This window comes from Alosa pseudoharengus, unplaced genomic scaffold (assembly GCF_046254945.1).
Source record: "Alosa pseudoharengus isolate Yale_2024_CS ecotype anadromous, Long Island Sound unplaced genomic scaffold, YU_APseudo_1.1 YU_APseudo_1.1_scf_18, whole genome shotgun sequence".
Classification (NCBI taxonomy): domain Eukaryota; kingdom Metazoa; phylum Chordata; class Actinopteri; order Clupeiformes; family Clupeidae; genus Alosa; species Alosa pseudoharengus.
The window spans coordinates 30,930,780-30,955,344 of record NW_027468650.1 but is presented as its reverse complement, the minus strand read 5'-3'; the positions used below and the strand labels follow the sequence as shown (position 1 = coordinate 30,955,344).

The window sequence follows — 24,565 nt, the reverse complement described above, 5'->3', positions numbered from 1 at the left end:
CATGTTTACGACGTGAGACCGAGGCTTGCTTCCACTGACACGTCTGAACTGTGTTTGACCGCAGTTGTTGACAGAGGAGCTCAAGGGGAGAAGTTCAGCGTTTATTGCTGAGCTCTTCTGATAATGGGATGATCTGAAAAGTCCCTCAGAAGTCTGCATGAACCTTTTAGATAATGTGCACATGTATGCACATGTATGTGTGTGTGTGTGTGTGTGTGTCTGTGTGTGTGTGTGTGTGTGTGTGTGCATGTCCATGTTCATGTCTTTGTTCCTGTGCCTGCTGGTGTGTAAGTCTGGAGATAAAGCAAGGTCAGAAGAAGCTGGAATTACATTACAAAGCAATACAGAGCAGAGGGGTGAGGGAGGTAGAGCTGTCAGCACGAGCGGAGGAAATGAATTTATGCTAGCCCACCCCACGCCACAGGGCTGCTGGAGACTGGGTGGTGTTGCATTTCACCGACCCACCCGCTGCCACCAGGACTGGGGCAAACAGACTGGATATCCACACTTCACCCACTCCACCAGGACTGGGGCAAACAGACTGGATATCCACGGTGGTAAGTACGAAGGTGGGTCAGTATTCAGCATGATTCTCTATCATTTACGTGTCACAATGATAGTTGCTCAGTGATAGTTGCTCAGTGATAGTTGCTCAGTGATAGTTGCTCAGTGATAGTTGCTCAGTGGCGCTTTCAGGAAACACACCCAAAACTGTGAGAGTGGGAGGACTCAGTTATTATTATTACAACGCCAACAGGTCTCCATGCTTAGATCAAAAGTAGAGACCTGGAGTAGTAGTGATGTAGTACCGTACATACACACCAGGCCCACAGGACTTCTATCAGACCTTGAATGTGTGTGTGTGTGTGTGTGTGTGTGTGTGTGTGTGTGCGTGTGTGTGTGTGTGTGTGTGGGTGTGTGTGTGCAGTGTGATGTGTGTGTATGTGTGTGCAGTGCGATGTGTGTGTGTGTGTAGTGTGTAGTGTGTGTGTACTGTATGTGTGTGCAGTGTGATGTGTGTATGCAGTGTGTGTTGAGGGTTATAACTGTAGGAGTGTGTGTGAGATGTGTGTGTGCAGTGGGTCATAACTGTAGGAGTGTGTGTGAGATGTGTGTGTGCAGTGTGTGTTGAGGGTCATAACTGTAGGAGTGTGTGTGGGATGTGTGTGTGCAGTGTGTGTTGAGGGTCATAACTGTAGGAGTGTGTGTGAGATGTGTGTGTGTGCAGTGTGTGTTGAGGGTCATAACTGTAGGAGTGTGTGTGAGATGTGTGTGTGCAGTGTGTGTTGAGGGTCATAACTGTAGAAGTGTGTGTGAGATGTGTGTGTGCAGTGTGTGTTGAGGGTCATAACTGTAGGAGTGTGTGTGAGATGTGTGTGTGCAGTGTGTGTTGAGGGTCATAACTGTAGGAGTGTGTGTGAGATGTGTGTGTGCAGTGCATCTTGTCCGTTACCAGGAGACATGTGCGCACCGTCCTGATCTTGTTCAGTTCCAACAGCAGCCTCTGAGCCTTCTCCTGGTTTCCACAATACTCGTCATAAATCTGGAGCCTTTCCTTCTGCGAAGCCACACACACACACACACACACACACACACACACACACACACACAGTTATAATACTGTACATACATATATAAAATTCATACTTACATATGCACATGCACAAGTCATACGTACTCACACAAAATTAAAAAAATACACACATACAAAAATACATACAATAAACAAACAAACAAAGCAAGCAAACAAACACACACACACACACACAACAGCTCCTTTGAAGCCACAAGCGCTCTAACAAAGCACTTTACCCAAGACTTCCCATGTCATTCTCACCCCATTGTCTTTGAGGCAGTGCCCGGAGAATGAGAGCCTGTTCCCTCAGCTGCGCCTATTACTACTACAAAGCCTCTGGGCTCAGCGCGAGAGCCACAAAACAAGCGCTCTGCGGATTACCACCGGCCCGTCACATCTCAACCCCCATCTTGCGCTAGCTCTCCGCTCCCCCGGCCTCTTTGAACATGAGAGCATTAAGACATTGGGGACTATTAAACACACACACACATTGGCAGGGTCCCGATACGTTATAACGCCACAAAAGCACATGGACCAGTTTATTTATCTGTTTGTTTTTTTTTCCTCTTTAGTTAGAACATTGGGTACTTGTTTTACAAAAAAAGGGTTTTATATTGCTCTTCTGTTGGCCAAACACAAAGGCACAATCCATCACTGTAGATGAGGAAATAAGCTCATTTACTCCGAACTGAGGAGGAGGGATGAGTGAACTCCCCACTTATCCAGAATTCCTCACCCACTAGCCCCTTGCCAACACCCACCCACCTATCCAAACCTACAATGCCAAGTCCTCTCTCATGTCAAGAAATATGAGTATACTCCAACTCATGCACACTCCAACCCATACATGCTAAATTAGGCCCCAAATTATAGTAGGTTTCCACAATGCAGTAATGGCATCTCTTAACATGCTACAGCGCACCATACCCTGCCATTTACCTTTGAGCACACTGCCATTATAGGGTCATGGTTACTGGCTTTGGAGGAGGGCCTATTACAGAGGCATTATGCCATACAACCTCACAGAGAGTGCAGCTTGACGCTAAACGGGGGCCTTGTGGACGTTAGAGACAGACAGAGAGAGAGAGAGAGAGAGAGAGAGAGAGAGAGAAATAAAGAGAGAGAGAGAAAGAGAGAGAGAGAGAGAGAGAAATAAAGAGAGCGAGAGAGAGAGAGACCATGACCAAGGGAGGTAACCTGGAAAAAAGTGGGATTACTTGTGACTTCACGCAACATGGCCATCCAAGTCTGGCTGACCGAGGGGCTCATATAGTGAAGGTATGGGATGTCAGTGCGCGCACGCACACACACACACACACACACACACACACACACACGGGTGCAAATACATACACGCATACTAAGACTTGCGCACACACTGACACATACACACAGTCACACACACACTGTAATACAGACATAGAAAAAGCTCAAATGCTCTTACAAAACTACACAATATACACACATCTAAACCTGTATGTTAAACCAAACATTTAGGGACAAATACACACATACAGACACAAACAATGTTTGTATGGAGAAACATGGATTTAAATACAGTACATAGACACACAATACATTTATATACATCTTAAGCCTATTTGCTCATACAACACATACTCACACACTCACAAATATATACACACACAAGTCCAGCTCCACTCCCTGAACATATACATACACACACACACATGCACACACACACACACACAACAAACACACACAGACATACAAACACAGAGACATATAAACACACAGGCCCACCCACACACACTCTCAACTGTCCACTCCCTGAACACACACAAACACACAGAGCAACCTACTTAAAGACCCACTGTGTGAGCACTGACAAAGAGGCGTCCAGAGGCGCACATGTACAGGCCTGGCGCTGAAAGACAAAGTAGAGTAGAGGAAGCAGCATCGCACCACACACACACACACACACACACACACACACACACACACACACACACACACACACACACACACAGTGAGAGAGAGGCGTAAAGGAGCACACAGAGCCGGCGCTGAGAGACTCACAAAGTAGAGGAAACAGCGTCCCACTTCGTGGTGCGCATGAGGCTCCGGCTGAAGCAGCTCCTCCACCATGGCCAGGAAGTGGCGGTGCACCGACAGGATCTCCTCCAGGTTGGAAAACAGCACCTGCAGGGGGAGACAGGACGTGGAAACTGGACGTCACAGAGCTGGACTGAGCAACACTGTGTGTCTGTGTGAGCCGGCACAAACGCAGACGAACGCAGACGAACACACACACACACACACAGTCTTACAGCCAGGGTGGCGTAACTCTGTGGTAATGTGTCTGGGAGAGTTGGGGGGAAAAACATTCTTTACAGTCTGTTTCAAAAAAAGAAAGCCTGTAATGGGGAGAGGGCTGTTCTGGTTTTAATGGCATGCAATTATGAATGAGTACAAATTTGATACACTCCATTCATATGGAAAGAGGACATGCGTGCCCTTCATGAGGCGTGGCATTTTTTTCTTCTGTTATTTTTTTTTTCACGGGCATCGCGTGGCACACGAGGAGAAAGTCAATGTACTGGCGCCATGCATGTGAGGGAGAAGCAGGGGGGGCATTAATTACACAAAAATTGCCCTCCTACCCCACCCCACACCCCAACCACCTCCCACGACAGGCCCCATAGCAGGCAGACTGCTGGTCTTCCAGAGCGGTCAACATGGCCGACGAGCCCGTGCTGGTATTCTATAACCTGTCCCTTATGTGAGCGGGGCCACACACACACCACGTAGGCCTACTCAAACACGGATGTCCAGCAGTGGTATGCGCCGCTGCACGGGGGCCGGGGAGCGGCCCGATGAATGCGTGTTTATCTCTGAGAATAAGCAAAGGCGCTCGCAAACGCTTACAAACACTCCCACTCTCGCTCCCCGTCACGTCCCGAGGACGCATTCTTTTCTCGTTGCCTCTCCCTCCAGCCTACAGTTATAAATAGATTATATTTACAGCTGCTTCCTGTATCAAAGTGTTTTTTTCTGCCCCCCCCCCCCTCTCCTTTTCCCTTTTTTTAACTTCATTCAAAATTCCCCCTTTTTCGGGTGAAAGAGTCGCTCAAACCAGAGGCTTGCTTTATTTGGTCTTGGCTTGCAACATCCGGCCTTCTTATTGGATTGCCACACGAAAACATGGTTTGCATAGAGTGCCTGAGCTGAAGAGGACTCATTCTTTTAGCATTTCATTCAGACTGGTCATATCTGTCCTGTCTTGCTCTGATGTTCGATGATGAATGACTGTTTCATCCTTACCTTGACTGTCTCCTCCGTGATGTTCTTGTCAACTTTCATGGCTGCATACTGATTGAGTCGATGCAGGAATACCTGGGAGAAAGAGAGACAGACAGACAGAAAATAAATCAGACATATTCAAGTCACCAGAGATCTTGTTAAAGAGAACTGTATAAAGAGATGTGGTCATCACTGCTAGCTAGTTCTTTTTTTCTTTCTTTTTTTCGCTTCCTCTCACAGCTGAGGCTGTCATTGGGAGGCTGACATTCAGACTAACGGCAATGCCAAGGCTCTATAATCCTTTAGTGCTTTTGCCATCTGAAGGTGAAAAGGCGTGTGAAACTCAATTGCACTCCCAAAAACCAGGAATAACAGTTTGTGACCTTCCAGAGAAGAGATGCTAATAATCCCGACTGGGAGAGGAAAAGTCTGAAAGTACAGGCCTTGAGTGACAGGCAAAATGGCCTCGCTCTTCACGGTCATGCAATGTGACGTGCTGAAAAAGCGAGGTGCCTGACATAAAAGGAGAGATTGTGTGTGTGATTAGGCCTGATATGCTTGTCCTCCTCCATCGCTTGTCTAGAACGAGCAAAATCACAGTGGAGCGAAGAGGAAAACTGGCCCCCGTTGCCCAATGCCTTTGTCCTCAAGTCACTTCAGGTCAAGTAAGTCACAAGACACACACTGGGTAAACAAATATAAATCATATCAGTATGCCACATCTTGCATTGCAGAGGGCCATGCTGTATCGGCTCAGAGAAAGTTAATCTATTCTTATCTTATCTCCTGCTCACACCTCACCTGCAACAGAAGTAAACATCACTGCCATTTATAATCACAGAGCAATACTGCTGATTGTGCTGTCAAATTTGTTTTTGAAAGTAGTCAAAAAAAAGATAAATTCTTCATTTTTTCTGACAGCTTGTTAACAGCAGAACAAAACTTGTTTGTGGGGAAATATACTAGCCTGGGTGTCAGCCGAACTTAGTCCCGCCCACAACATTTGAGGTCGGGAAGTTCAGTCTGGCATTGCTCCGTTGTGGAGCAATTATGCTCGCTCCAGAGCTGGTGGACCAATCAAATCGGGCTTTACAATGATGGACAATGTTAAGGCATTTGTGGAGAAGAAGGATGGTTCGTGTGTTCTTCCTACATCTCACGGTAAGCTATTTCGTTGCTCTGATTGGTCAGGTCTATCCAATTGAGTGCAGAGGCATTCCCCCCCTGTATCGGTTGAAACACGCCCCATAATTACATTCCAATGGAGCAGTATCTGACTCATATTCTGACTAGAATTGAGTATGGCTACGTCAGGCTAGAAATATACAGTTATATCGAGAAATATTACTGGAAAGTGGAATGAATGAGCAAGGACACATTTTGTTTATCTTGCGAATGAGGTGAGAATGAGCCAGACTCCAGATGTTTCTAGACACCAGCAATAATGCAGCAACACATAAACGATGTGAAAATATGCTGAGCACGTTCATTTGTATGAGTTTGTAGATCCGCAGCCAGATCAAACCAGCAGTATCCTCTGCAGCAGTAGGCTACTAACAGTGGGGATCTGATACACGATTACATTCTGTTACCCATGCTTGCCCCTCACATATCAGGAGCACATTAGCCTACTGCACTCAGTCACTGCACTATTCCCCATGTCTTTAAGATGGAGGTTATTTTGTAAAGTGACACAGAGGCTTTCTCCATTGGACAAACAGGCGGAGCTGCCTTTTAAATCAGTGCTCAGCGGTGTAATGGGCCGAGACTCTCTGCACCACACATCAACACGGCACGGTTGCCTGCCCACCTGCCTCGCTGGCAGATTAATCTGATCAATCATCATCTCGCGCCAGACCGGAGCTGCCTGTAGAACAGATCAGTGCCAGTGCTGGGCCAGAACTGGGCCAAATCCACTCCAGAGAGAGAGGGTCGCTGAGCTGACTGATCACACGTCCCAGCTATGCTTCATCTCCGTCTCCAACTCGTCCTACCTCTTCATTCTCAGTGACACGTCCTCCCTGATGAACTCGCTAGCGGTCCTTTCGATTTACTGACCTTCAGACAGGCACTTGCTCTGAATTTATCATCAGGGAGGATCAGGCAGCTTTTTCCTGTGGGGGGTCTCTCTCCACAACTGTAGCCTACGATTCTTAGCAGCGATGGGGAAACTGATAAGAGATGCACCTCCCGCAAAGTATTTTAATGCCACTTAAGGGAACATGGGGCATTTCCTGTTAGCACGACGAAAGGAATGCTGCTAGTTATGATTATGCTGTTGGCTATAAACATGTCATTTGCGCCTGCAGCAGGAGACATTAGGGACTGAAGGGCAAATCTGCAGTGGGGAGGAAGAGGACGTTATCGCAGGCCACAAACAAGAGATGTCAGAGAGACAGAGAGAGAGAGAGAGAGACAGAGGGAGAGAGGGGGAGAGAGAGAAAGAGAGAGAGAGAGAGAGGGGGTGGCTTTTCTCCTCCACTTCACTAATTAGACCAACTAAGCACAGATTGCGTTGATTACAAGGGCCAGACACATGTTTCATCAAATTAAATTAGATTATTCTAATAGGACAAATTCTGAGTAAAGACTAACCCAAACCAAGATTGAGGAGACCCACTAGTGGGGGTGCAGCCTAATGCAAATGAAATCAGTGGGAATTGCGGTGGTGATTGTGACGACGTGACTAAATAATGAGGCTCTTTGTACAGACAAAGTTTGTGCTGATTACCATTCTGCTGCTGCTTTGCTGCACCAGGCAGAATCTGATTAGCAAGTCTAATTTCCACACAGGCATGAGGAGGACCTGTCAACAGCCCTATATACTGACCTGACAGCTACAGAGAACTCTTGCTAGCTGAGTGTGGCTTTAATTTACATCAAAACACATCTTTATGTCACCTGATCTTCAAAGACGCCTGGGTTTTTCCACTAAGTTTTTTACTTCAATACTGCAGCACAAATTTTGTTCCAAACGCCCTGAGAGTTATATTTGAACCGACTTTTCAAAGAAAGTTAAATTGAGAAGTGACCAGGTCTTCCAAGACTTCAATACTGTATTATTATTTATAAGACAGTATTAAAAGTCAAAATAGAGAGTTATATTTCAGGAGTTATCACCCAGAACTGACCAAAGTCAGTGAAAAAATTCAAATGAGCTGCAGGCAGCTTACTCTCAGGCACAGCCACAAGGCCTGATGTCTGGCAGGAGAAATACAAAACGTGGCATTATAAAGTGTAATTGCGCACCATAAACAATGGGTTGTGTCCGCAAGATCCTGTACGAATCGGCTTAATTAAAGAATAGGACTAAGGCGGAGGAACTAACTGGCAAACCCCAAAGCCCATTTGACACAAGAGTCCTTCAGGTTTGTTAGGTGGCATGCTGTAATCAGATATGTGGGCTGACCACAATAAGAGAGGTGCGGTGGGGAACAGCAGCACACAGCTTCCTGTCTCAGTGAGACTTTTCAACCTAACTGCAGAACCACCAAGAAGTGATAGCAACCAGATGGCACCAAAATGGCTCCACTCCCGACGTTCACCATTCCCATTCCCACGCACCCCCCTTCCAAATGACCAATTGCTTCCCACTTCCTGCAGTTCCTGTTCTATCCCGGATCGGATGGGATTTCTAGAACACGCCGTGTCCCTGACAATCAGAAGGATTCCTTATCACAGAGAAGTCTTGGAATGCTGGACTCCCACAATGAGAAGGACACACAGAGGTTTTTCACTAACCGCTTAAACGCCACAAACAGAGACCAATGTCCCTCAGTCAACAGGATGGGTCTGCTCTGAGGTCAAACAGGAGCCTCACAGCCTCGTGCTCCAGACGGACGATCGTGTTGGACAGGTGGAGGTGAACTGAGGAGAGACACCGACGGGGAAAACAGAGCGTACCTTTCACGCTGGCTCAAGGAAAGTCAAACAGACTCATACTGGCGCTGGACGTTGGCAAACAGAGCAAACACTTCCAGACACACACACACACACACTGTTGCCGGCCAACACACTGTCCACTACTGCTTCAGCATTCCAGGCAGAGGATTCCAGTCGCAAATCAAAGCTTTATTAGAGCCACTTCACTTGGCAAAACATGCACAGTCCTTTGGTCTGAGGTAGGGTCAGTTTCTAATATGTTCTCCGTGGAAGGAAAATTGGAATGGGCAGCCATATTGTTATCCTCAAAACAGCTTGAGTTCTCATCAGGAGATTCACATGGACTGGTTTAATGGTCTCTCCTCAGGCAGGTTAGGCCTACACTGCACATCCCATCAATCAACTGCCATTAAAAAAAACAAAGCTTCACACCATTCCGCAACCTTTGCAATATTCAATCTCGTTCGCACTGAGCCAGAGATCCTTGAGGACGTTGATGGTTTTGGATTGGAGCAGGCCAACAATCAATCAGTGTCTTCAATTCACTACTTGATGATGAGCTGGCTTAACCCTGGGTGAGTGATTGAAAGCAGTGGTAGGGTGAAGTCCATCCAAGCCACACTATTTCAAAAACACCATTAAATAGTCATAAGTCCATAAAAATACCATACACGCCTGCCCTTGTTAAATATAAGACAATGTGAATGAGTCCCTACGCAAAATGAGAAAGTGTGTGTGCACATGAGTGTTTGTGTGTGTGTGTGTGTGTGTGTGTGTGTGCACACATGGGCGGGGGTGTGCGTGTATGTGTGTGGTGGGTACGTGTGTGTGTTCCTATGGGCATACTGGGAAAGTGCATCCATGTATTTGAATGTGTATTTATTTGTATACTGCATGCTCTTTAGCATGGTAGCATGACTCTAGATAACAACTGATCGATCAGCAGGGAGTTTAGATTGCAGGAAGAGGAGTAAGTTGCTGTTAGCATATCTCCTCAGTGCTTTCTCTGAATCCCAGTACTATCTGGTTCCAGCATGACAGAAAGGCCGCAGCCTGTGTGTGTGTGTGTATGTGTGTGTGTGTGTGTGTGTGTGTGTGCGTGTGTGTGCGTGTGTGTGCGTGTGTGTGCGGCTGAGTTACATAACGTTCTCGCAGCACCTTCTCAGAACGGACCGTATGTCATAATGGGCGGAAGAACAGCGGTTCCTTACATTAAATCTTTATCTCGGACTTTGTGGGAAAAACACAGAGAGACAGTACAGTAAGGTCACAGTCCCTGGTCCAAACAAATAGCTGCTGCTTCCTCCACACAAACAGTAATGATATAACTTGGGGTCTATGCAGCGAAACGGAAGGGAGGGGACTGGGATACAGGAGTTCATATTGAGCAGTGTGAATGTGTGAGTGTGTGTGGAGATGCAGTTGTGTGTGTGTGTGTGTGAGGGGAGATGTAGTTGTGTGTGTGTGTGTGTGTGTGGAGATGCAGTTGTGTGTGTGTGTGGGGAGATGTAGTTGTGTGTGTGTGTGTGTGTGTGTGTGTGTGTGTGTGTGTGTGTGTGTGGAGATGCAGTTGTGTGTGTGTGTGGGGAGATGCAGTTGTGTGTGTGTGTGTGTGTGTGTGTGTGTGTGTGTGTGAGTGTGTGTGTGTGGATCCACACGTGTGGATGCATGAATATGATAGGGCACATTTTCTTCACATTGCATATTCAGGGGATTCCAAGAATCCCGGCCTATCCGAGATTCAATCACATCAGGGACTTCCAGGAATACTTTTAATTTTTTTCCATTTTCCTCAGAATGGGAAGAGTGCTCTCATGCCCTCTCGCTGCTTACCCAGAGAGATCAGCCCTCATATTTGGTCTCACATTGGTCAACCGAACAACAAAGACTTGGGAGAAGACACTCCTCTATCCCCGCTCCCCAAGGTGCAGTAAAATGCCGCCTTAGTGAACGCATCATCGGGCCACTCATTACGTGCTGTAGTCTGCCATAATAGTAACACCCAAAAGAAGACGGGGACTGTATCATTGCAGATGGGATGAATAGGCCTGTCTTTCAATGCGTCATAATCAGGACCGCTTCCCTTTGTCTGACCATGAATCACTGGATTCTCTTTGTTGTCAGAACTAGGCCACTGAACGAACGAACGACCGTTGCATGTCTGAAGGGGATAAGACTAGTGTCCAGTTTCCAGAACTCACGACAAAAATAAGGGCTCAATATTTCCAGTGAGTTCGAAAGGTAAAAGGAATGTTTTGGGTTTTTTTTTTTTTCATTTTGGAGACAAGCAAAACGGCCGTGATGGTTTTAACAGTTCAAGCTAACTAGTTTGGTCTTGTTCTGTCTGTTTGGCGGAGCCTAAAGCAGACACAAGCTCTGGAGTCCGAGACGGGTGGCACAAACAGACAACAGACTTTGGCACAGCTCATTCCCCCCACACAGCACACACTGCCCACAGCCAGTGAGCTGACCAGTGGACTGTGAAAATAAGCTCAAACAACGTGGCCAGCAACCGCACCAGTTATTGTTGCCCCAGAACTCCAGGCCCTACTGACTGACCTATGTGGGTTTGTGTGTGAGCCCATTTGTGTCTGTATGTGTGTGTCTGCGTGAGAGAGCCCATTTGTTAGAGGGGTGCGTGAGCCCATGTGTGTGTGTGTGTGTGTGTGTGTGTGTGTGTAAGAGAGAGAGAAACAGACAGGGAGAGAGAGGGAGAGAGAGAGAGAGAGAAAGAGCTGTTTATTTACAATGCCAAAGTGCAATGTGGCACACATCTTTCTTTCCTAAACAAAAGCACAAAAGCCCTGTGTCTGTCAAGCCCAGACCAAACAGGATGGAAGTAAATGAGTTGTGTGATGTGCCAGTAATGGGCTACAGCCAGGTAGCACAGAGTCCATCCTCCGTCCATCTCCACCGCTCTTCATCATGTCTGTGTGGGGGTCAGTGAGGGTAAGGGTTACATGGTCTTTTAACCTATTTATTAATTAATGCCCCCACACAGTATGTGTAATTAAACTGAATACTTGTTTGAATTTGTGTGTGTATGTGTGTGTGTGTGAGAGAGTGAGAGAGAGAGAGAGAGGGAGAGAGAGAGAGAAAGAGAGAGAGAGAGAGTATGTGTGTTTTAAAAAGAAAGACAAATGGAGGCTATGCTTCTTGGTCCTCCTTGTCACACACCCACACACGGGCGTCTCCACACAGAAAAAATATTGCGCTTCTGCATTTTCTCCCAGTGGAAGAAAACTCCATTTAGCTGAGGCCTTTTTCTGCCCTAAATCAACAATTCAGACACACCACCGAGCTTTCACACACACACACACACACACAAGATATCCCAAGACAGGGATGGGGGACGGTTGTAGGCGAAGGGTTTGGTGGTACGCCATGTTGATGGGATCACCATGAGAGACCACAGATCCTGGGTTTCCCCTTGGGGATCAATAAAGTATCTATCTATCTATCTATCTATCTATCTATCTATCCACTTCTGTCGGCTCTACACGCCTGTCTTTTGACACAAGCCAATGACACCTGCAGGACTCGCCGCGGCCTACACGTCCCCCCCCGAGCCCTCCCACAGCCCTGTGAGAGTCCAGTGGGGGATCTGGAAACACAGGAAACACAGACTATAAATACAGCTCCCAACGTTAACATGCTGCCTTGGGAGCAGCTACGGCGCATCTGCACATGGAAACGCTGCAACTATATTGGACGGACACAGTCTTTTATTGACAACAAAGGGAGCATCTGTTTTTTTCTTCATCTTCAGCTCTTTTTTTTTTTTTAATTCCCCATTCAAGAGTCGGCCTCTTCTTAGCAAGTTCATTAAAAATAGTGGTAGCAGCCCCATGCAAAGACAGACAGACCGTAAAACTGAACTCGAAGACTTCAGACAAAAAGTCAAAAATAGCTGTGTATTTGCGGTTGAGCTGAGATTTTTCTCTTCACACAGACAACTACAGCAGATGGTGAAGGAAAATGAAGATGCATTCACCTAATTGTTTGCAATTTATTTCTGCAAATGTGCATATATTAGCAAGTGTCATATTTGCCAATATTATAATCAAGACTGTGTAGAGTTTTAAGCCAATGAACACATTCCATTTAATAAGTCTGATGAGTATTATGGCTCATTGGATACACAAAGATGTTATGGCAACAATCCTTCAGTGCTGTACGTGCTCCCATCCATTCTCTCTGCCTCCAAGATGACCTGCTAAATGATTATCTTATTCATTTTTCATGCTCTCCATGCAGGCTTGTAAGCTCACTGGAGTGCAGGCCCATCATTAGGTAACACAGACTGTGTGTGGAACGTTTTAAATTAATATTACGGCTTTGCCAACTAATGAGAGACAGGCAGCTCATTTGTCAGCACAATGACAGGGCGAAATCAACCGTTCCAAGCCTTAGTCACTTTTCACGAGCGTGACTGTCACACGGATTGTTAAGTTCCTTTGCAAGTATCTGGGTCTCTGTCTCACAAACAGCCCAGGCTGAATGCCATCAGAACCCTTCAGGAATGGTGGCGCTGAGGAAGACAAGATTCTTTAGCGTCGTTCTCCGCTGTGGAGTTGCGTGCAGTTAATGGAAGAAAAGAAAGAAAAGAAGGAGGAAGAAAGAAGATTAAAAGAAAAAAAACAACAACTTTGTCCTCATTCTCTCCGGAGTCCTGAGAGACAGTCCTGCATGTCAATGCAAAGCTGCCCAAGAGTGCCCCCTTAGCGAGGTCTGGGATCAATGCCACCTTTGTGTGTGTGAATGAACAGTGGCCCTTAGTCACCCCCTCTAGCCTGCCAGCCTCCTCACTGAAGCTCCTACCCCTCCCCAATCTCCCCCCAGCTGAGCAGAGCTGTGCAGAGGAGAGGAGAGGAGAGGAGAGGAGATCAGAGGAGAGGAGAGGAGAGGAGAGGAGAGGAGAGAAGAGCAGATCAGAGGAGAGGAGAGGAGAGGAGAGGAGAGGAGAGCAGATCAGAGAAGAGGAGAGGAGAGCAGATCAGAGAAGAGGAGAGGAGAGGAGAAGAGAGGAGAGAGAGGAAGGGAGAGGGGAGGAGAGGAGAGAGGATGAAAGCAGAGAAAAGAGCAGAGTAGAGGAAAGGAGAGAGGGGAAGATGTGGGCATGCAGACATAATGAGAAAAGAGAACAGAACAGAAGAAACAAGCCAAACAATTGGCGTCCAGTGGTGTCAAGTTTAAATGTCCAGTGGTTCTGCTGTGTACTGGTGTCAAGTTTAAATGTCCAGTGGTTCTGCTGTGTACTGATGTCAAGTTTAAATGTCCAGTGGTTCTGCTGTGTACTGATGTCAAGTTTAAATGTCCAGTGGTTCTGCTGTGTACTTAAACCAGTCTGTGTGATTGATGCAAATGCAAACACCAAATTGTTCACACATGCACACGCACACAAACACACACACGCACATGCACACAAACACTGCAAATGGAAAATTTTGTCTGTGTGGAGACACCAGTGTGTGTGTATGTGTGCACGCGTGCAAGTTTATCCCATTGTTTCTACCTGCCCAGGGACTGCTGAGGGAAATGAGCTTTAAGCTAAATCTGGTAAAAAAGCATATCTTCTCTTTATGTGATTAATGTATTTTGTACATGGTCCCTGAAAGAAATAAACTAAATAAATAAATACACACACATATATATACACACACACACACACACACAAACTCACATTAACTACACACACTTATACAAGCACAGTGCTCACATGTATACAGATACATACTGTAGACAAATAAACATATTCACTAAGTAGATGCACTCAAAAAAGGAACATGGCGGTTTACACTGAGAGGCTATTCCAGATGACGAGATGCATCTACCAAACATAATTTGCAGAAATGTACTGAAGAAAAAAAATCTGGTCACACTATTTTTTTCAAAATCAACATGGGGTCACAGCTTAGGATGCACCAGTGTTCTAAGATAAAGGCAGTGTTTGTATCCTGGCCTCTGTCTGACACTGATTATAGGGTTGGAATTATTAGCAACAAGCGCTATACTGGGCCACTTCCCTGTGTCTAAAAGAATGCACTGTATTAGAGAGAGGCAAATCAGGAACATGCGTTATTGGCTTAAAGGGTTGGTGCTGGGGGTTGTGGTTGGGCGGGGTGGGGTGAGGGGGTCGCTGATTAAATTTAAGGGAGAAAGTGGAGTTTCCTCAGTTGTCTGGTCTTCCAAGAATAAAAAGCCACAGCAGTCTGAAGCGTTTATGGAGGGACGGTGGGAAATAGCCTGGGAGGAAGGACGGCACAGCGACCAGTGCAGCGGGAGGCATCTGTCCTGAGCAGGACACAAGAGCACTTGTCTGGACTGCAGTGCCCAGAGCAGCCTAGGCTCTAATTGAAAAGGCCACGATGTGGATGGGGTAGAGGGTGGGGGGGGGGGGGGGGGGGGGGGGCGCAATGGTGGACCCAAATTTCCCATGTCTGTCAGTGTGTAAGTGTCTGTCTGTCTGTCTTTCTTTCTTTGTGTGTGGTTGTGTGTGTGTGTGTGTGAGAGTGTCTGTCATTGGGGTACTCAAATGTCCCCACATCTGTTTGTGTGTGTGTGTTATGGACGACTCTACTGTACAAAAACTATAAAATTCCAGCCTTTGATCTCTGCCATTAAGAACCTAGGATTTATGCCAGCCCATTGTGTTAGTGTTTAGAAGCCTAGGTCGTGGACATAGGTTGGTGGTCCGTGGACTTTGCATTGGGGGACTATACAGTATCAAACAAAGGCCAAGCAGCTGGAAAAGTACTGTTCCATATCAGCAGCTATAGGAAACATGTTTATTTGTTTCCTGTACCACTGAACCTGTAAAAACTCATGACTATGTGAACTGCTTTAATCTAGTACTGGATTATTCAGACAATTTGATTCCTAATGCAACTTGACTTGTAAAGTGGTATCAAATAAAGTATGTAAAATGTGTGTGTGTGTGTGTTAGTCTGTCTGTCTGTCAGTGTGTGTGTGTGTGTGTGTGTGTGTGTGTGTGTGTGTGTGTGTGTAGGTTTGTGTGTGTGTTGGTGGCCTTCTGGATGCACTAGCAGTTTTGTGGAATGGTGCATGCATGTGCAAAATAAAGGCCAAGAGCTATGAAAAAGACACTCCCCCTCTAACAGACAACCCATGACTTATTTTAAAAGGTAGGTCTGTGGTGGGAACGGATGTGGGAGAAGTCCAGCATGTTAAAACAGTTGGATGAAGACACGTCAAGCCTTAGGACAGAGGCAAGCCAGCCAAGACACTGGCTTTCATTCTGTGTGTGTGTGTCCAGTTCACATGGCATGTGATCTCCGCAAGTGTCGTCCAGTGCCCTGCAGCTCTTACACTTGTCCCACGCCATGTGACAGGCCAGCTGGCCTGGCCCAACTCAAAGGAAGCCCTCTTCCACCACTGGCACCAGTGCCAGCAGGTCCTCCATCCAGACAACTTACATGTGCTTATAGGAATGCAAGAGGTTATGCATAGACACAACTCTGCTTTAAAAGTTGCAAAATGTAAAGCATTACAAAGCATTCATTTTGGACTACGGTGTATTCATTTCAGAGACACGCTTCTATAGTAATGAATACTTCATACTAAGGATACAGCATTCAAATTCTATTTTCGGGCATACTTAATTGGAATAGATTAGCGTTTCATGATGGTCAGGATTAAGTTTTGCTATTTTGGAAAAAAAAGCTTTGTGTTTGCATGGCTCTTAAGACGGTATGCCCATGGGATTTAAGCAGCAAAAACAGATAGTGTATGATATTATTTTCATATTACAATTTCTATCATTACCAACACAAAAAAACCAAGGAGATATTGTAATCCCTAACCACTACCACACTGGCATGATCACACCACCGGCCTTGTGCGCTCCCCCACTGCCAAATCACAGGAGTGGTGGACACCCCCCACAGGAAAACCCCGGCACAATGTCGAGAAGGGGAGGGCCGGTGAGGAAGGAAGGAAGGAAATCCTGCTCCATTCTGAAACAAAAGCAAAAGGAACTCACCGGCTCTAGACCCACTCCAGGTCCTCGCCAGCCACCGAGTACATTCACAAACCTGCAGAAATATTCCACTCCACTAGTCATGGAGGAGGGGTCACGGTGTGAAGGGCTCTGTTTTGGATTGGGAGGGAATGTTTGTTGTGCTACTGTTACTACCTGTAACTTTAAATCACTACCGGTTTGGATATTAAATGCTCCTGAAAGTTTGAATTTTAATCAAAAGCTTTGAGCTGAGAAAAGAAAGATCCATTCTAATTTGTCCTGTCAGTCAATCCGATTGCTTTTCTTCTCTTTAACAAATTTGTTAGAGAAAAATCAAATGGATATGAAATTTCCCTCTAAACTAACCACCTTCTCAAAGGCGCTTCAATTGCCTTATCAATCATCTTTCAAAGGCATAATGAATCGCCGAACAAAACCCATCTACCGCGACGAGCTTCCCTGTGCTTTTATAAAGGACATCACAAAGGAATTGAACTCAGTCATCCCTTTCAAAAACTTTTTAATTGATGTTGAAGTTAATTGAAGTGGAATGGAGCGGTCTTCTCCTGAGCATTGGCATAATCACACTGCGTTCCTCCCGGCAGTGCTTTGTCTGCCAACCTCACTCTGTTCTGTGCCAGGCTAAACACCCATGTCAGTAGCCAGCCAAACATGGGAGACCTCCCCAAACCTCCCCTTTAATTCAGCTGCTGCGCAAGAGACACACTGGGGACATGTAGCATGTAAAATTGAACTGCTGGGCCACCAAACTTGAAGGATGCTTTTGCTTGTTTTGGAGGAGAATTAAGAGTTTACCTGCGGCCAACAAGGTGAATTCATGTAGGGACTTCACTCATGTGGGCCAGTGACTCTGTGTGCATAACGAGCCAAGGTTGAGCTTTGGGGAGATAGGGAGTCAGAGCAGACTTTGCAAATAAGAGCCTAAGATAAGAGGGGAAGAGAGAGACACTGGGCCATGGCCGATTACCATTTTTTGCTTTTAGAGGACATGGGGAACGTCTCGGGCTGCTTCGCGAATGGAAAAAGGAAGAAAGGAACTGAGAGGTGATTAACGAGATTGGAATCTTAATTCTCCTTCACGTAGCAAAGAGGGGGAAAAATAGCGTCTCTTGTCAACAAAGTATTTTGGAATAATGGACGGAACATATGCAAGCAGCACTGCCTGGGAGGCAGTGAAGGAGAGGAGGGGGAGGGAGGGAGAGCTAGAGGGGCCAGCCCACCTCAGCCAGAGGGCCAATGGAGATGGGAGGAAAGGGAAGGCGGGCCAGAGCAATTAGCTAGCTCATCATTATTAGCTCATTAACACAACATCTTTAGTTGTTTATTTATTTGTTTGTTTGTATGTCTGTTTGCTTTGATTTATATTTGCAGATAGTTACGGAATGTGATTTGTATCCCTTCTGGTGTAACACTCTAGTGTAACATTTGTAACTGACTTAGGTATAGGGACAGTATATATATTTCATCTCAGTCTGCACCTGCAACAATTTCCTTGTTGACAGCAGTTGAGATTGAAAAAATATTAGTCTTATGCTTGTTTTTGACATCCCAACTACTTTGCAAAGGCAACTTGTGTGCTGCACCAGCACATCCGTCTTCTTCAACACCTCCTACACAGGATAAGACAACAGCACAGTTGCGCTCTGAAACCCGTTATTTTCAATGGCTCACGCAGCAACCTTCAAGCTAGCTCTCACGCACACCACGGACAAAGTCCCCATTAGCCTTCTCTCTAGTCCTCCTGTCTCCCACTCCAGTCCAGTGTCCATCAAACTGGCCCTGACAGCCATCCTCCTATCCTGACGCCATCCGCAAGCCCAGTCCACCTCGCTTCGCTTTCCTCACTGCCCCCGTCCTGTCGAGAATTCGCCTGGCACAGGCTGCAGGACTCATGTCAACATGTCCGCTCACATGTCAATCAAGTGAAGTGAACTTCCTCGACAGTCCGGAATAGCACACGCAGGGCCCCCCTCAAACTGTGAGTGAAAAGAGACTGGACATGTGTTTCCGGGGCATCGTTTGGGTCCACAGAGACACGAGGTGGAGGTGGAGGTGGGGTTGGACAGGGAGGTGGAGGTGGAGGGGTGGGGATGCAGGGTGATCCAACATCTTCTGTTCCTGTTTCCAGATGACTGTGGAGAGGGTGCAGGTTGGGGGCTGGAGACGTGGACAGAAGGTGTGGGTGGGAGGAGGGGAGGGTATCAGGAGTGAAGACTGACGATAGACAGGCAGGAAGGGGCAGAGGGTGAGGTGTGGTGTGGTCGTTGGGTGTGCTGATGGTTTAGGGGAGGGTGGGGGTTACCCCTGACCGATAGTGGGGAGATGGGGTCAGAGAGGTCATCAACTCTCTGTCCTGAGGATGTGACCCCCCTTAGCATTCTCCCACCCCCACACACACACACACAAAAATACTGAAACGTGCACACAAACAGATGTACACACGTGCACAGATAACACACAAAGATTGCATTGCAACACGAAGTGGAGAGACAGACACACATCATTACAGAGGCCGCTGTAATCTCTAGTCTATGATCTCCGCCATCTGAGGTAAATATTTCCCCACCAGAGCTCATTTTCCTTGCACTCATGTTATCTTTAGTTATGATCTATAATTTACATAACGCTGTGATTACAAGTTGTAATGTTTAATGGCTATACCAAACTCCGATTTAGCTAAATACAACTTAAAAGAGCGGCGAAAAGTCCCCAGCCACACAATTCACATGACATTAACCACATTTTCTCTGTTCGCTTTATCATGGGGGTTTTGAAGCCGCCATTATATTACATTCTATTACTGCCCCATAGGCCACTGTGAAGGAAAGTGAAGCAGAGAAACCACTTAACAAAAAGCTTGGTCCCTGAGGAACATATTACTCTATGCTATGTTTCTGTTTTCCCCCTATAAGCAGGACATAAAAGGCTTCCCCTCCTTCCCCCTCAGACTGTTTTCCTCATAAGTGTTCACCCAGCATCTCACATCACGGCCAAAAAAACGCTTTTTCTGAGCCTAACTGTACTATGACCAAACCATAACATACTGCATGCTTTTAGAGAGAAAGTTCAAGTAACATGCAAGGGGTCGCAACTTTAAAAGTATGCTTACACAGCCTTCTCATTAACATGCTGGCTTTTTATTATTTTGAAGAGGGAATAGTTTTCTTGGACGATCAAGGTTTACCCCAACCATCCAAGTATCATGATCTACGGCCTAATGAGCTCTTATATAAGATGTGTTCAAGATATCTGTGAGAGAGTCCCAATAGGGCCCCACTTAAAGTCCCCTACTGCCAAAAATCATTCTCATCAGATAGCAAAACTTCATGCTGTATCGTGCCAAGGCCCAGGTCCCATGAGACCCTATCCCTACCACTAAGGAAACCTATCAGTTGTAGAACTTAGTGAGTCAGTAATGTGGCACCAATGTGCTGATGCTAGCCATGTGTACTTGAATGAATGCTACAAGACTTTAAGTTGAGTTCTAGCTCGCTAGCATCTTGCCATTCACAATGAGTGTACAAGAATGAGAATTGCCAAACTACATGGCCAAAGGAAGTGATGTGCTTGGTAAGTAAAACCGGTACAAGTTATGTTGTTAATGCAACTGTTATTATACTGTTATTATATACTCTCTGTCCCCTTTACTTGTTTGATACTTTAATCGTGTTGTTCAGTATGACAGTGCTGTATGATGAAGATAAGTAGCTTATGCTACCTGTACACAGCTGATTTGCCAAAGACTTGATAGTGGAAACATTACGGTATTACAGTTGGGTACACTGTAAGCAGCTTGCCCATGCCTGGTCAGCTACTGAAACCGAGATTGGGGTGCCACTGATCCAACATGATAACACTCCCTGCGGAGCCCGTTTGGGCAGCGGCTGCAGCATTGTTCCCTGGATTTCCTAACCTCTCTGGAATTCCTCCACCAGGAAATATGGTTTACAGGAGAGAGGCACCAAGCCCAGCTTCCAGCGTCACAGCCTAGCACCCCCCCCGCTCCCACCTCCCCCTCGGCGATAGCTGCAGGCTTGTCCCACCAGGGAACCATTTGTTTGGCAGGAGCCACCCACACCCAGGCCTCATACACACACACACACCCTAGCAACATACACACACACATGCATACATACATACATACATACATACATACATACATACATACATACACACACACATTCACACTCTCTCACACACACACACCTCTGAAGCTCTCTGGTAAAAGTGTTGCTGACAAGTCGAACAAGTCTTGCCTGCTCATCAGGTTTAAGTGATCAGTCAAAACCCCTCCACTGGCTCCAGCTCTCCGGCCAACACTTTGATCCCCACCACACACACACACACACACACACACGCCCACCCGCTAACCTGCCCAGCGTTGGAGTAACACTCCACAGCCTCTCCAGTGTGATAAGATAGAAAAGTCATCCCACTGACCCAACCCATCACCCGCAAGGAGGAGACTGGGGATGCACAGCTTTCATCAGCTTCAAAGCCACACTTATCAGCCTCTCCCAACGTGTTGATATCCCCACTTGTGGAGACCGCAAAATAAAAATGTGCTAGAGAGGTCTGCTTCAGGGGATAATCCTGTCTAATGTGCTGACTCACAAGCAAGAGTGTACTAGTAGTTGTTCTCGTACAACTTTTCAGAAAGGAGGTAAATTAAGGAGAGGTCACATGCCGACGACAAAAACAAACATTTCCTCCTTTCCAGGGAAGAAGTCAAGTTGAACGTTTCTGTCTGATGATATAATACAAATGTTCACATAAATCACTGCTTGTACTTACGTTGTGTGTGCATGTGTCTCCACTGACTCATAAATAACAACCCTCAAGAGGCAAGCACTGTTAAATCGACTGCAGAAACGAAGCGTTCTGTAAACATGAGGAATATCAGCCCTTTCCTCTAAATAAGATGATCTTGCTCATTGTGGGGAAGATGACTTGCAGCTTCCCCTCTGAACCAGACAGTCTACTCCTGTATCTACATTGGAACCATCTGTGATTGTGGGTTAGTGGAAAGGAATGCGCGCATACATTTCAGCCTTGGGAAAACCGTGTTTGCAATGACACACAACACAGTGTCCTCGACCCGCCAGTCCCCCAACGTTCCCACAATACTTGGAAAGAGAACTGTTGGGAATACGCAGGGGTCTCTTTCCAAATACTTATGACCAACACACACACAAGCATCACACTGACACACAGCCAAACATTCCATTCCTTTTGACATTCCAGCAGCGAAATAAAGGAACCTAATTGTAGGCATAACATATACTTGCATACAATTTGTCATCATATGATTGCTTTTGCAACATCTTCGTTCCATCCGCCTTTTGACCCTGTGTTTCAAAAATAACACCATGAAGTAGACGGCAGATTGCATTTCTCTCTCTACTAATGCAGCCCAGTGTTGCACTTACAGAGGACACACACACACACACACACACACACACACACACACAGAGAAAGAGAGACACACAAATACACACATACACTATCTTTCTCTCACACACACACGCACAGAGAGAGAGAGAGAGACAAATACACACACATGCTCTCTCTCTCACACACACACAAATACGGCATGCCAGTCGACAAAAGTGGTTTTAATTCTCCTCCACCTGCGCTGTCCCTGGCGTGCTGCCACTCTGAGTTACCTCAGCACTTGGCAGGGCCAGAGTCACAGGTATATTGGCCAAGTTCTGCAGCCACCAGGCAGGCTCCTTCTGTTCCTCTAGAGAAGCACTGGTGATTGATAAGACGTGACCTCTGGATGGAACAACCGAAATGCTGTGTAAATTGAACACCAATAGTCTATAGAAAGTTTCCAAGCTTCCACTTAATTTTGCTGCCTCTACACGATTTTTCAGTGCTCTAGACTAATATCAACTAATAAATAATGGTCACATAAATCAATGGCAATTATAATACCAAACAATTACATGCGTGTACCTAGACACTACCACACAGGTCTAGGCCTATATGAGATCTGTGAACTTCACCAGAGTTTACTTGAAATTAAAAATAACGAATAGACTAGTCCAGTGGAAGGAGACAGAAAGGTATAGGCTACTAAGTTTGAATTTGGTTTGTTTTTTACAACTATAAACATGCCCGTCTACTTTTCAGCATCTCTGATGGCTATTTACGCAGCAGTGGCAATTAAAGGATTAATTGTAAATCAAGCATAACACCATTTACTGTTCCACTTTCCGTAATTGGGTTGTCTGACAGCAAATGAGACGTTGCTATGGGACACCTAAAGTTAACGCTTCGCAATGTGTTCAACGCGTGGACAGATGCCGCTTTTCTGTTGGAAAATACTTCACGGGGTCTTTCAATGATTTAACTCGATAATTAAACAGCGGTTTTACTCCGAGATATAAAAACCGTAACGATCTCTGGGATTGACAGGCAACTCACGATTTGGGCACTGAGGTGCACCGCAAGACTTCAGCGGCTTGCAGCATGAGTAGGCTACCATGCATATTAAACAGGTCTGTTGTTAAGGAGTCTCTAACGCGAGTGTTGTGAAAGTAATGGAAACATGAAGATTGTCAAGCAACATGTTGTGCGCTTCAAAATAACTTACCGAGAGAAATTCGAGCGTTCCAACATAATCCCGCTCAGTCTTCAAAAGTTCATTTAAAACACAAACTCTCAAACGGAGCTGTTTCTCCAAATCTTTCCCGCTTTCAGCCCGGTGTTCGGCTTTGCTTTCCTCGGTCATTGTTAGTTATCACAGCTTTCTCACAGAGACAGGTTTGAAATTATAGTGTGAGTAATTTAATTGAAGTGGGTGAAAGTTTCATGATCCACGCAGAAGGGTAAATCGCAACAGGTCGCCGTAGCCGCGTTGTAGTCCTTCGATTAAAAACAAACATTCACGCAGAAAAATGCAGTTAATTGCAATATGTTAAATGAGCTCCACAGTGGACCGCAATCTCTCACACTGAAAGGAAACTGTGCAACAGTGTCGTTTGAACATTCATCAAAAACTTGTGTCCATGTGACTCCCAAGACCTTCATCCTAAATCCAGCCTCCCTCCCTCCGCCACAAAAAGGAAAAGGACAGGAAAGAAATGCCTGGGAATTTTTGTCAACACGGTCCCGTCTGACACTTAGGGGAAATGTTGATGGCATAGCCTAGGGTCAATTAAAATGCAAGACTTTCCCAGACTCCACTTTTTTAACAACTTGTAGTACCTTCAATGCACAGTGGACATTATTAGAATATTTGCCTATAGTTAGCTAATTAGTAATTGGGCTACACTGAAATGTTAATAAACGATAGGCTATTATTGCCTCAGTTGAGAGGCTTTAAGGTAGGCTACAACTAAAAGAGGGATCTTTGACAAGTTACATGTTGTATCATTTTTAACATCATACTTGTATGGAAAATAAGCACTCATACTGACGTCAGAACAGAGTTTTTATTAAATGGAATTCAACATGTCAGCAGTCAGTCAACAGCAAAGTGCCCCTGAGCTTGATTATAATGTTGCTGAATAATATAATGTTCCATTTTTCCCCCTACACCCTGGTAAGTCTTTTAAAGTAAACTGGTTAATTAATCCATGTTTATATTTATCTAGCCTGTTTTCTTTATGTTATGGTATCATATGGTATCTCAGAAATATTGTTAAATATGTCCAGATGGACAGTTAGATAAGCCTGTCCCTCGAATTCCCCACATTCACAGTTCTGGGGATCTTTGAGATTAACATGGAACCGCTAGGTCTCCCAGCCCTCCAGAGCAAAAGTCAACAAGCCAGTTCCAGCTGCAGGTCAGGCTCCAGTGAGCCAGCCATGCCTGTCTTGTGTTATTCCTC

General features: G+C 45.9%; 1 protein-coding gene across 2 annotated transcripts in view; it reads right to left on the bottom strand.

The window, feature by feature from the left end:
• Positions 1–23,767, bottom strand: part of prex2 (phosphatidylinositol-3,4,5-trisphosphate-dependent Rac exchange factor 2) — a 140,742-nt gene extending 116,975 nt beyond the window's left edge. Inside the window, exons 1-4 of one of the 2 annotated variants that reach the window (XM_076290911.1) lie at positions 23,326–23,767; positions 4,862–4,933; positions 3,617–3,739; positions 1,454–1,558 (exon numbers count right to left, since the gene is read on the bottom strand). In XM_076290911.1, coding sequence (XP_076147026.1) covers positions 1,454–1,558; positions 3,617–3,739; positions 4,862–4,933; positions 23,326–23,463 — 438 coding nt within the window. In that variant the 5' untranslated portion in view covers positions 23,464–23,767. The remainder of the gene's footprint in view (positions 1–1,453; positions 1,559–3,616; positions 3,740–4,861; positions 4,934–23,325) is intronic. The other variant, XM_076290912.1, reaches the window with a different exon arrangement.
• Positions 23,768–24,565: the final 798 nt, after the last annotated feature.